This window comes from Haliotis rubra, unplaced genomic scaffold (genome assembly GCF_003918875.1).
Source record: "Haliotis rubra isolate DU_JTF1 unplaced genomic scaffold, ASM391887v1 Scf328, whole genome shotgun sequence".
Lineage (NCBI taxonomy): Eukaryota > Metazoa > Mollusca > Gastropoda > Lepetellida > Haliotidae > Haliotis > Haliotis rubra.
In genome coordinates this window covers 657247-671252 of record NW_025767000.1, presented here as the reverse complement: position 1 = coordinate 671252, position 14006 = coordinate 657247, and the positions used below count along the sequence as shown (strand labels likewise).

Sequence of the window (14006 nt, the reverse complement as noted above, 5' to 3'; positions counted from 1 at the left end):
GCCGCAGTAAAGCATGAATACCTCACTCAGACACATTATACTGACTCCAAGCCGACCAGTCCTTGTTGTACCCATTAATGCCGAGCGCCAGGCACAGACCAACAAGTACCATATTTTAACGTCTTTTGGTATGACGCGGTTGGGGATCGAACCCGCGACCTTCCACTCTCTGGGCAGATGCTCTTACCACTACACCACGGAGGCGGACTGTACTACATTTGAACTATATGACTATCATGGAGTCATTATGTAGTTGGACTACGCATCAGTGGAACATCAAGAATTTGGTGCCATACGTGTCGGCAAATGTCAAAATGTGTCTTCGCCTCCCATACAAAGGGTGAATGTAAGAATGTTTTCAGGATGGCTGATAAATAATTTTAACTTATCATGGCGAGGAACGACACATTATCTGTCCCATGTGAATTAGACATAAATAAACAAAACACACAATAACTCACGTGCATTCACACAAATGTATAAGCCGGAAAATCTTGAATGCAATGCTTAACCCTATTTAACTTCCTCTCTCTTGTGTGAGTGTTAAGGACGATCCTACCCATAGCAATATTACTACAAAATCATGGTGGAGGACACCGAATATGAGCTTTAAACATTGTACCAATATGGAGAACTCGGCTGCCCTAATGCCTGGGGTGAGGAAAGACATGGCTAAAATAACAAATTATGGTATGATCCTTTAAGCACATCCTGGCAGCTAAGGGAAGCAACCTGTATCCTTTGCCGACTGGATCCCTCAACCACTACCTCTGGAATGTCCTACTCAATAATTCTGGGACACTGAATTTCTTAAAAAATCTGGTACATAATGAAAACAACTGTCCTATCACTGCAGGCTGAAGAACTTCTTGACAGATAACACTTCCCACTAGAGCATATTTAAAAGGACTCTATGTCATGAAAACTGTCTTTGTCCTCCTCATTCAACAACAATTGTTATGGAAATTTTTTCAAACGTTATCCTGTCTGAACACACACTGTGGGGTGACATTAACTATACAAGCAGTTTATAGGCAAGTATCATCTTACATGTCATGGAAGGTGGGCAGACGTGCCTTGTGTCTGAATCATGATTCAGGGAAAAATTGTGAAAACTTTTAATCAAATAAAACATATCTGTTATCTTTCAGGATGGTTTCGTGACCATATTGTTGAAGATTCTGGCTCCTATTAACTAAATAATGAAATCTGCGCAATAGAAATTGGATCAAGAGAGATGCTTGAATTTTCAAAATTCTTTCAGCTCACATCTGTAGGATAATGTATACAATGGACAACAATTGTAATGAATGACTAATCAAGTTTGAAAAGAATCCTGTCTCCCAGGGTGAGCATATTGTATGATGCTTGACCTGAATAGACAGACTATGTGTACAGCCTGATACAATAAACCTCAAACTCAACACATTGTTCAAGAAAACATTTCTCGGGGGTCTGACAGAATCCAGTTGACTCTGTTGGATATACTGGCAATTTGTCTCCAAAATCAGACGCTTCTAATTGAAAAACATGTGATGGTCTTCTTGACTTCCAGTTACTGTTTTTTCATTATAAAAGGTGTCCATAAGTAACAGACATGAAATCCTCTTCTTTCTACCTTGAAGTTGTAACAGCTCAAAGTTTTGAAATAAAAGACCATATTGACCCTTTTGACTATCAAGGGTCAATGGATTTCTCCTGACTATCAAGGATCAATGGATTTCTCCCGACTATCAAGGGTCAATGGATTTCTCCTGACTACCAAGGGTCAATGGATTTCTCCTGACTACCAAGGGTCAATGGATTTCTCCTGACTATCAAGGGTCAATGGATTTCTCCTGACTATCAAGGGTCAATGGATTTCTCCTGACTATCAAGGGTCAATGGATTTCTCCTGACTATCAAGGGTCAATGGATTTCTCCCGATTTCAAGGGTCAATGGATTTCTCCCGACTATCAAGGATCAATGGATTTCTCCTGACTATCAAGGGTCAATGGATTTCTCCTGACTATCAAGGATCAATGGATTTCTCCCGACTATCAAGGATCAATGGGTTTCTCCTGACTATCAAGGGTCAATGGATTTTTCCTGACTATCAAGGATCAATGGATTTTTCCTGACTATCAAGGATCAATGGATTTCTCCTGACTATCAAGGGTCAATGGATTTCTCCTGACTGTTGAGGGTCAATGGATTTCTCCTGACTGTTGAGGTTCAATGGGTTTCTCCTGACTATCAAGGATCAATGGATTTCTCCTGACTATCAAGGGTCAATGGATTTCTCCTGCCCATTAAGGATCAATGGATTTCTCCTGACTATCAAGGGTCAATGGATTTCTCCTGACTGTTGAGGGTCAATGGATTTCTCCTGACTGTTGAGGTTCAATGGGTTTCTCCTGACTATCAAGGGTCAATGGATTTCTCCTGCCCATTAAGGATCAATGGATTTCTCCTGACTACCAAGGGTCAATGGATTTCTCCTGACTGTTGAGGATCAATGGATTTCTCCTGACTGTTGAGGGTCAATGGATTTCTCCTGACTATCGAGGATCAATGGATTTTCAGTAAACAAGGTTCCAATGTTTTTGGTGTCTATCATAAACTGACATCATCTGATGAAGGTTTATAACCTAGGAGATCAAATAGTTTACAGCTACCCAGCCCTTACTGTACCACATGCTTCAACAGCCTGTTCCTGCTGACCATTGAGAAGTCAAACACAAAGGACTTATTGTCATCCATTTGTAAACAGAGGCACACCTCTCTGCATGATCTGACAGCAGCGTCAACACCAGATATGCCGAGTCACTGGAGACAACATATGCTGCTGTTATATTCACTGTAAACAACAACGTGGAACCCCGCAAACCTGCCATCTCGCAAACTTAGGACTTAGTTAGAAACTCCAGGAATACATCTTGGCTTGTCTTTTGTTTCTAAAGCTAAATCGCCCTTCAAATATTGGTAATCCTTTTCTTTGAGAGTGGATACTGTCAGAAAATACAAATGGCTGCCGCACAGTCGTGTGTTTCAAGGGTTGAATGTTTACAAAGGTTGCAATGTCAAGTCTTAAAAAGTTCTGCCATGAAATGAGTCTGTAGGTTTGTCAACAGCAGTGATTTCATTGAAACTAAACCCTGGGGGACTGGTGCTACACAATAGATGCATGTGGGCAAGTGCACCTATGGTCCCTTGAAACTATTTCTTTGTGAGGTGACAGGTATCAAAAGTTGTTTACAAATGTTCTGTTGGCATAGGTGTGTTGGATCACTGACTCCACGGAATTCCAATGAGACCCACATAAACCTACATAATAGGATCCACTTCAGAGCTTTGCATGTTTTGCATCTCCGGTAGAACCACATCTACTCCAACTTTTAACCTGATTTATCATTTGATGCTCACTGAGGCACAACTCAATCCGCTCATGTAACTATAAGCGACCTGATCTGCAGAGTTCATCGATCAACAACTCCATCTGCAGAGCTTAACTATAAACTACAATTTGCTTTGGTCTCCTACAACCAACTCAATTTACTCAGCTCACCTATGAACAACAAGATTTGCTTAGCTCAACTATGACTCAATCTGTTCATGTAACTATGAACAACTGCATAGCTCACAGATGCACAACTCGACCTGCACAGCTCAACTTAGTCTCTCGTACAGACCCTGAAGCAAATATATCCAAGAAAGCCCACGCAAGTCTAGAAAATGTGGCAAGTCTAGATTTCCACAGCTTTCTGAAAATGAAAAAAGTCTCAGGGCTCCTTTGCATTATATTTTTTTTTTTTACTATGAACTTTTTTCAGTAAAATATGTTCATTTCAGAGACTAGTTGTTAGTCTAAGCTCAACTATGAACAACTCGATTTGCTTAGGTCCCTGACTAACAACTTGATCTGGTTAGTTCACCTATGAACAACAAGATTTGCTTAGCTCATGTATGAACAACTCCGTCTGCTTAGCTAAAGTGTGAACAAATACAATCTTAACTTAACAACAAACACCGATTTGCTGAGATCTGTAACAGTCCAATATATTATTTATTTATCTTAATTCTACTGTAACATAAAGTTTCAGGTAGCTTCAATAGTTCCACAGTGATCACCTACATCCAGAAAATAACTGGTGTCACAATTATTATGAATGCTAGTAACCTTTTAAACAATACTAAAAAGCAATGTTATTTCAAGAAATCAATATTAAAAAATGCTCCATGTTGACCTCAAAAGAAAAAAGAAAAACCAATAAAAAATAAACATTTATTTGCTCCTAGACTGGTCTGAACATGAAAGTAATAACTTTACAATCTTCCACCTGAAGACGGGGCAAGAACTAGCCCAGATATGTAGTCACAAACTAAGTTGTTATTCATAACATTTGTCTTGTATTTTACAATCTTATTCCAAGTATAACTATTCTGTTCAAGAAAGTCTCCATGACAACAAGGACTCTGAGTCAGGGTGATGAAACTGTCATATTCACTATAAACACCAGTCACCTTCATCATGAAGGTCAACCAACACCAGGAGAGATGAATTCCAAACATCAAAGGACATCCAACCAAAGTTATATTGCATCTACTATCAAGACATGAGGTGGAAGGAAATGAGACCCCGTCACACTTCATCAAATCACATCAATAGCAACATATGCTTAAAAATATTCTTCCAAACTTGCTGCTCGCTTAGTGACTCAAACAGTGCGATTAATTCCATAAACTGAACACATTTGGAACAAATCCCAGACCAGCATTAAACTGAAATAATTTCACCATTACACCAACTGAACCCATTTCTGTTAATAATCAGATCAGGAGCGCTCCAGGAAAATATTTATGATCAAGATTTCAAATAATGTCCTCCTGTGTTGGGACTGTCGTAGGACCATGATCAGCTCGGAGCATTATTTCTCATTTCATGATTCACTTGAGTTCTAATAGGTCCATAAACCACAACATGGACCTCTAACAAGAAGTAATGTATGGTAACAGTAACGAACTTGCACGTCCCCCCAAACCCAATTTTCTACAATCTTTTTCCCTTAGCAAATGTCAAGGTTTATAGGATTTCGTCAAAAGCCTAGAGGAAAAGCATATTTACAAAAAGCTTCAGTTCTATTTACACAAATTTCCTTGACTTTGGAAGATGAATGTCAAAGTTAATGAACCTATTTTTCTTATGGTGATTGACACAATTCAAATGATGCCAATTATTTCATTTTTTCAATTTATTTGATAAGTAAATTTACAATAAGTATGAAATAGACAAACTGCGTATTCAGTTTCACCACAAAATACATTTACTTCACACAAGCTGACATGATTGTTCTCACCATCAAATGCATTTTTAGTCTTAACATAAATCTACATTACAACATTGACACTATCACCATAAGTAACATCCTTGACCTGAAACGAATTTACTTAAAAAACCCAGCAGCAAATCTTCATCTTAAAGCGCTTTACTTTGCCGTTCCTTCAGTAAAGGACGACCACAAAAGATGGCAACTGCTGCACATAAACGTTGCAACTGACGTATCCGTGAGAAACCAACATCTGTGAGATGGCAGGGAGGTAGGAAATCAGATCCATTTACCCAGTTTAAAGTTCACTTGACATTAAGGGCAGGTTGATCTGCAAATGTTTACTTCCTTGTTACCAAGGTTACGCAGTCCAAACAACTTGCTACTCTGAAACTATTTCAGTCATACTTTTGTTTTGCTTTAAAATATTCAATTCACTTTTCTATTTTGCAGAAAGTTGAAGTAATATGACTTCACCATGAGTAGCTGACAATCAACAAGAAAGTGTATTGATGTATTTAATGGTATATTTAATTTGCAGTGAACATTTATTTTCCATCTAAACTCTCAGACTTTGGAGAATGGAAATTATCCAGTGAGCAATTAAACCAGGTTGAAAGCAAACCTGAACATTATGGCACTTAAGATTAATGTTTGAAGAGGCCACAAAATGACGCAGGTATGAGATGTTTACAACTATTGAGAAACTACTAACAAAACTATGGTGCTGAGAAACCAGGAATCTGGGATTCGAACACATAAGCATCAGATTCTGGTGCAAAGGGAGACAACTACACTTACTTTCCCAGGGGGTTGACACTGGCTTCTATAGACCTCAGGTACTTGCATGACTTGATGTTGTCGGGAACGTCAATGATGCCTGCAAAAACAAAGGGATAACGTCAACTCCACCCAACACATCAGCCATGTTCTGTTTTCCCCTCAGACACAACCACACAACATTCTTATCAAAGTGTACTTTAGTCATGTTATATCCTTGACCAGTCTTACTCCAGGATTTCAACTTATCCATATTCAATTTAATATTTCTAATTTGAGCCAGACAAATATTATTACCTTATTTCCCACAATCTTTTTATTCAATAAGAGCAGACGGCAAAATCACATTGTCAGGTTGAAACAAGGAATACCATAAAGACACAGAAGCAGAAACACATGACAGATTATTTTGGGTCTTTCAACTGATGTATTTGTACATTTGCATTACACAGAGTAAGCTGTTTAGTAAAATAAAGAACTAATTGGTTTGACCTCTGAGGTTTTGTTTAGAAAAGTAAGCCCGCGGCTGAGGGAAATTGAGGTTTTGATCTAACTTATGAACTGACCGATGATATACTTGAGATATAATTATTATATTTGGTATTTACTGTTGAAATCAACTGGGATGCGACTGGCAGCCGATACCTTGCCTTGCACGTGTGCTGCCCGCACTACCTGTCTTGTAAGGAACACATAGTTCTTATTGACAAACAAATTCATTCTTCACAGCGATCATTCGTAGCCTAATGGAAAAAACCCGACAAGCTGGGAAGTGAAGGGTTGCAGGTTCGAAACCAGGCATCAGCACTACATATTGGATGTTTTCAATAATGTGATATTTTATGATCGTATTCAGTTAAAGCAAGACAAAGTTATATCGATCTTCAAAACATGTAAAATAATTCAAAGTGGAAAAAACCTGACAAGCTGGGAAGTGAAGGGTTGCAGGTTCGAAACCAGGCATCAGCACTACATATTGGATGTTTTCAATAATGTGATATTTTATGATCGTATTCAGTTAAAGCAAGACAAAGTTATATCGATCTTCAAAACATGTAAAATAATTCAAAGTCAAGGGCTATTCCTCAGAAAAATCCCGGGCTGCAGGCAATTCTGTAGAAAATCCCTGGGATTTCTTGGGGAATGGCCGCAAAACTGCCTGTTTTACTTGGTAAAAGGAGAACCTGGCGAGACAATAGAGTGACGTCACTAGAGGTTTATGATATATGATCTTAATGTAAATATACACTTTCTTTCAACTTCCTTGTCAATAATATAAGTGAGTGAGTTTGGTTTAACACTGCTCTAAAAGTTTTTCAAACATATCAAGGCATTTCAGCTTGGTGTAGGAAAAACCCCTCAGGAACCACGTCCCAGGTGAAACACACAAGCATAGGAACGGCACTGACAAAGCAAGAAATGGGATTTGAACCAAAGATCACTGCTTTCTGGCATGCCCAGGGGAGGCAACTCTAAACAGCAAAGTTCAGCATCTTGGACAACTGGTCCACCTGTGCCCCAGTTCACTTATGAGGTTACTTTATCAGTAAGAAATCTGAAGTTCCTTTGCTGTCCTCACACTCTCCATTCCATTGCTTACAGATCTATCAAACAAATATGGCTTCTTAATTCCGCATGTGAATAAAACTCATTTAGATTTACGACCATAAAATGGTAATTTATTAACCAACCCTAACTCCAACGATCCCTAACAACACTTTCCAATCAAAACCCAATAAAGATATCACCATCTAATCTGCACTTATATCCACCACCTTATGATTGAAAAGAATGCTGAGTCGTGGAAACATGTATCTTATCTCTGACATCCTAAGCTCGAGACTGCGAAGAACATTATTGATTGGAATTAAGATTTCACAATCCAAGGGTTTAAATACACATCAGTGGCGCTGTGCCAACATGGCCAGGTTACAAATAAACTGATACCGAGGATTAAGCAACACATATTTAGTTCTGGAAATGGTTCTTGTCTATTTATATACCTTAATAAGAATATTAGTATACTTGGACAAATATCAGAGGATAGCTTTGAACTATTTGAAATCTTTTCAAATCATACCTCTCTATCTGTATTAGTGCAGGTTTCTTCATGTACTGCTTATCTTGTATTTGTTGAAAAATTGCCAAGGAAGATTTTTTAAAGGAGTTTCCCCTTTGATAAGATGAGAACATTCAGATAGATATATAAAGAATGTGCTGAAGCATCAAACACACAATTTGTTATCTAAATTTGAAATTATTTTTAAAAGGAAGCCAGAAAAGAAGAACATATTGATTACGAAACGCCATTCGTGACATGTGAAAAGAAAAGGGAAAACCATTTTCACACTGTTTAAACCCGTTGTGAACAGAAAAGAAATAGGCTAAATCTATCTCTTAAGAGAGTTAGTGTTTTTAAAAGACATATCTCAACATCATTTCAGCCAAAACATGCTGAGAAAATCAACAATACACCAAAATTATGTTCATAAGCAATATTTTTGCATGCTAATAATTCCTTATTTGAAGGAGAACCATCTTTAGGGAATAGTGCACTATTCCAAAAAGCAGAGATCAACTCCTAGAACAATCTGTGATCTATTTAAACACAGTACAAAGACCAAAATATTACATAAGAGTCTTTAAATGTGTATATTATAGACATCTCCGCAGAAAGTGTGCATGTTTTCCTGGTCACAAATATCAAAGTTAAGTTTCAAAGACAACTGCACCAAGTTAGTTCTCTCTCTCTACATATCCGTGATATTGCTGGAATATTGACAAAAGCGGCGTAAAGCTAAACTCACTCACTCATTCTCTCTACATATAGTATCCCCTATATCTCTGACAACAAAGTGGACTTGTAGTCAGTGTCCCTCTTGTCCACTTTTTAACCTGGGAGGTGGGGTAGCCTAGTGGTTAAAGCGTTGGCTTGTCATGCCGAAGACCTGGGTTCGATTCCCCTCATGGGTACAATGTGTGAAGCCCAATGTCTCCAGCCGTGATAATGCTGGAATATTGCTAAAAGTGGTTTAAAACTATATTCACTCACTCCACTTTTGAACCACAATTTTTACTTAGCAGTTTTACAGCCCTTCAAACGTCATAAACCTCTTCTTACATCTTGAATTTCTGGTGAAATTGAAAAATCATTAAATCCTTTCAATGTTTCATGTGTTAAAGCATTCTAGTGTTCATCAGAAACTTGTAATGCTAGCAGCAGTACCCTTACATTAACTCGTCAATAACTGAACTCCGATTGATACTAAGTGATTAGGGCTTAGAAAACCACTTGACCTTCAGTAGTATCTGAAAATGTCAACCCATGAAAGCAATCAGACAAAAAGTCTGGCTCATTACAAAACGTCAGCCAAAGGTTGAGACGTCTCACCAGCATCTACACCGTTCCACAGCGCCATCTACTGTCAATAACTGCTGTGCACAATGTCAATACAACAGCACCTCACTCGGCAAAGATCAAAGTGAGGTCCGAGTCATCGTGGACGGATGTAAATGTCACCACATCCCCAACACCCTGTCAGTGGAGCCATTTTCAAATGATGTACACGCCCTTGTCTCAGACACACTTTTAGGATTTCGCCAAGTAAGACTGGTACTTAACACAATTCTAAGCACAGCAAAAGTTGAATGATGGCGACAAGATGTGTTTGAAATTATAATATACACCTGATTGAGAAAGATGTATATTAAGAAATTGGAACTATTAAGTTGAATATCACATGAAATGACCTTAAACAATTGTAAGAGCAAAAGGGGACATTCTATCAAAATATATTATTTCAGAATACACAAAAAATGTCCCGAACAAGAAAATCATATTTTCCTTCACAAGGGAATAATGAATCCTATACAATATCTGTTAAAAATCTCGTTTAATCTACGCTAGATCTAGTTTCTCTAACAAATCAAGTGAACAAATAAAAAAACACTATGCAGTTCGGAGAATTACACTTGTATTGTACCAGAACTATTCAAAGTATCCAAGAAATCTGTCATGGAAAACATCACATCCTCACATCATCACTGCTTCAGCAAACTCGACCGACAGAGTCATCCCTGACAACACTACCTGGGTACTCATGCCATGTCAGGCCCAGTTCTACATTCAGCATGACAAACATTAAGAGTACATCTAAGGTTACCACGTTGCTGCTGATTAAAGACTTAATTTAATTTCTTTTAAAAAACTTCAAGCTTCTAATATTTAACGCCAACATGAAAATAATTTAAACTTAAAATTCAACTCCTATGTTTGTTGGTTGTTAAAATAAAGGTCACTTAAAAATTAATCTTAAAACATGTGATGTGTGGTACGTGGAACATGTGGATGTACTGATTGTTCTCATGAGCAAGTTTAGTTTTACGCCGCTTTTAGCAATATTCCAGCAATATCACGCAGGGGACACCAGAAATGGTCTTCATATATTGCACCCATGTGGGGAATCAAACCCTTGTCTTTGGTGTTACGAGCAAACACTTTAACCACTATGCTACACCACAGCCCTCTCATGAGATGAGGGGCATTAGAGGGTACTAGTGGTTAAAGCATTCACTGAAGACCCCAGTTCGATTCCCCACTTGATACAAATTAACAATGTGTGATGCCTATTTCTGATGTCCCTTGCCATGATATTGCTGGAATAGTGCTAAAAGCAGAGTAAACCACACTCCCTCACTCACTCTGAGATTCTCCAGGGCATAATCCATCAACCTTGGTCTACCTTCTGATTGTTATCAACAGGTAACCGACAGGTGCACTAATTACGTCAAGGTGAAGGTACTAGTGTACTGAACTTACTACGTGAATATTTCATTGATATTAACTGATTAAGATGGTCAACACACAGGATAATAATGACAATAAATGTCAATCAATTTGCAAAGTAGTCATGGTTCTTGAGATCAATCTTAATTACAATGGGGAGCTCCGTTTTTTCTGTGGTAATCAATAGCGAACCTCTCATTAATCATTAATGATTTATTTGTAATGAAATTACCGTATTTAAGCCAGGGATTTATGAGAATATCTCTTCCCTGGCATCCTTCACGGTCTGATGGGTGTTTTGTCAGGATTTATAGTGTTTGTTTTTTTGTAACAAATAATGTTGATGGTAATTGCTAATATTGTTCCATGGTAAGGCTACACTACCCACTGGAATAAAGAGCATGATCAGCCAATTGATAATGTACTGACTGCAAGACTGACTGACTGACTGAGTTAAGTTTTAGCCGATTTTAGCAATATTCCAGCAATATCACGGCGGGGGACACCAGAAATGGGCCTTAACACATTGTGCCCATGTGGGGAATCGAACCCGGGTCTTCGGCTTGACGAGCCAACGCTTTAACCACTAGGCTACCCCACCGCCACCACTGACTGCAAGAAGAAAAAGGGCAAATGTGTTTGGCTTATTATTTCTCATACCTCAAAGATGACTGGAACTTGTTTGATAAAATGCATCTCTGTACTATTTATTTTTAAAAGGGCAAATATTTTTTTCTTATTTTGGTGATTAGTTGTAGTATATGAATGATCTGTCTGACAGGTGGAAATCAGTGACTCAAGACTATTTCTTGAAAAGATTTTGTGAAAATATTGTAGCAGTGGCTATGTTGTTTAACCAATGTGTAATCTTTTTGTGGTGAACACACAATTTTATGATTAGATAAATAAAAAAAATTAATTAATTTTTTCCACTTTATATGGTTTGTAACATCAGTGTTTCATGGAAACTAAAAGAAACAAAATATTTTGCCTCAGAATCACTAGAATACAAAACATAACTGGCCTTCAGTGTTTCGTACAATACAAGATGAGGTGAGGTGAAATTGGGTTTCACGTCGTGCTTGAGAATATTTCGCTCATATGACGACGTACAATACAAACCCATCAAACCTGGAATCCATTCTAATGCTAGTTTAAGGTCGAGAGAGTGAAAACATAGGACATTTTCCAATAGTAAGTGGTTAGGAGAATATCTTAAAAGGTTATCCCAAAATTACTATGCTTACATAGCAGCATGCTTTATTATTATATTATTATTTATCATTATAGGATATTTATATAACACACATATCCACACCACTAGTACATGTTCAATGTGCTGTTCTTCTCTCTCGATCATTGGATGTGAATCTCAGTGATACATCGTATTATCAATCTCAACTCCCTGGGGATCATACAACTCTTGCAGCCACTAGGCACACCAAGTTATTGCAGCGTTGCCATCCTTACGAGGTATACTTTGCATATATTTGTGTGTGTGTGAGTATGACTTGTATTTTATAACATTACTACAAAAGTACATGATATCACAAACAACACTAAGCATACAATATACATGAATATAAACATCCATACAGCAACAATACTTTTAGCAAATTTATCATTAGTGAAACTTTATAAAGTACAGAATTTATTTGTACAGTCCAATTTGCGTATTTTGGAAACCAGAGGCCTAAATGTTTGTCCTAGGAATAATAATTATTTTTGCATAAATAATCTTGGACTAGTTAAAATCATTTCACTAATATCACTAATTAAGAATTTCCTGAAATCCTCCAAAAGAATTCAAATTATACCATATCAATGTACCTCACATAAATACAAATGTGACTGATGTCACTAACTGAGCATTTCCTCAAATCCTCCAAAATAGTTCAAATAATACCATATCAATGTACAAGTATCTCACTTTAATACAAATTTCACTAATCTCACTAAATGGGCATTTTGTTGAAACAAACTATGGCTCATCTCGACCAGGTGTTATCAAAACACTAACCCCAGTCAGCCAAATCCCACACTGGCTATGTGAGAGACTTGTTTTGACAGGATCTGGCAAAGTGAGAGGACACCATGCCTGCTTGCATCTGCTATCCAAGAGATAGCATATTGCAGTTTATCATGGATATCCCTCTCAGTAATTGTTTCATGAATGCCAAGCATCAGGCAGGGTAACAAAAAAAGTACCATCTTTTGGTGTGACACTGTGACCTGGGCAACGAACCACTAACCTTATGCTTTCTGGGCACTCTATCCACCAGACCATTGAGAATTCTATCAAAGGTAGAACCAGTGAAGCAGTCCTGAAGCTTGACACTTGTCCCACTTAATACCCATAAAAAGAAGGCAGGGTATAAGCTTTGACTTACCATTTTTGCTGAAGTCCAGTTCCTCCAGGCTGGCAAGGCTGGAGATGGCAGGAGGAATACTCTTGATCTCATTGTCACTGATACTCAGCTTCCGCAGACCATGGCAGTAAAACAGTTCCTGGAATTCACAACAGATCCGTTATAAATAATGTCAACCCACACTGATCTGAGTAGGCAGAGATCAAAACAATAGTTATGAAGATTATCAACATATATTGATGAGAGCTCATGGAAATCACAGGAGAAGCATTCTAAACATTATCCATCCACATTAATAGAGTTCCTGGAAGTCACAGCAGAAAAGATGTTCGGTCCTTCAGTGTTCAACTTAGGAGATCTGTATACTGACTGACTGAGTTTGGTTTTACGCCGCTTTTAGCAATATTCCAGCAACATCACGGCGGGGGACACCAGAAATGGGCTTCACACATTGTGCCCATGTGGGGATTCGAACACGGGTTTTCGGCGTGACGAGCCAACGCTTTAACCATTAGGCTACCCCACCGCCCCAGGAGATCTGTATAAAACCACTTGCAGAACACACATTGTGATTTAACATGCTATTGCTTTTGTCTGCATAGCAAAAGTTCAGAAGTATTATTCAGGTTAAATAAGAAAATATTTAGAATTCTATAACCCAAACATGAAACAGCAACAGTATTACTGGCCTTGGTTCATACTGTTGTGGTCAACAAACTGAATTTTGAACCACAGTTTACCTGCCTGATCATTTTCTTAAAAAA

The 14006-nt window shown here is 38.0% G+C and overlaps 1 protein-coding gene across 3 annotated transcripts in view; it reads right to left on the bottom strand.

Annotated features, from left to right (window-relative positions):
- Nucleotides 1-14006, bottom strand: part of LOC124284035 — a 108945-nt gene that overhangs the window by 25206 nt on the left and 69733 nt on the right. For all 3 annotated transcript variants that reach the window (XM_046720075.1, XM_046720074.1, XM_046720076.1), the window contains exons 3-4: nucleotides 13264-13381; nucleotides 6109-6187 (exon numbers count right to left, since the gene is read on the bottom strand). In XM_046720075.1, the coding sequence (XP_046576031.1) occupies nucleotides 6109-6187; nucleotides 13264-13381 (197 nt within the window). The remainder of the gene's footprint in view (nucleotides 1-6108; nucleotides 6188-13263; nucleotides 13382-14006) is intronic.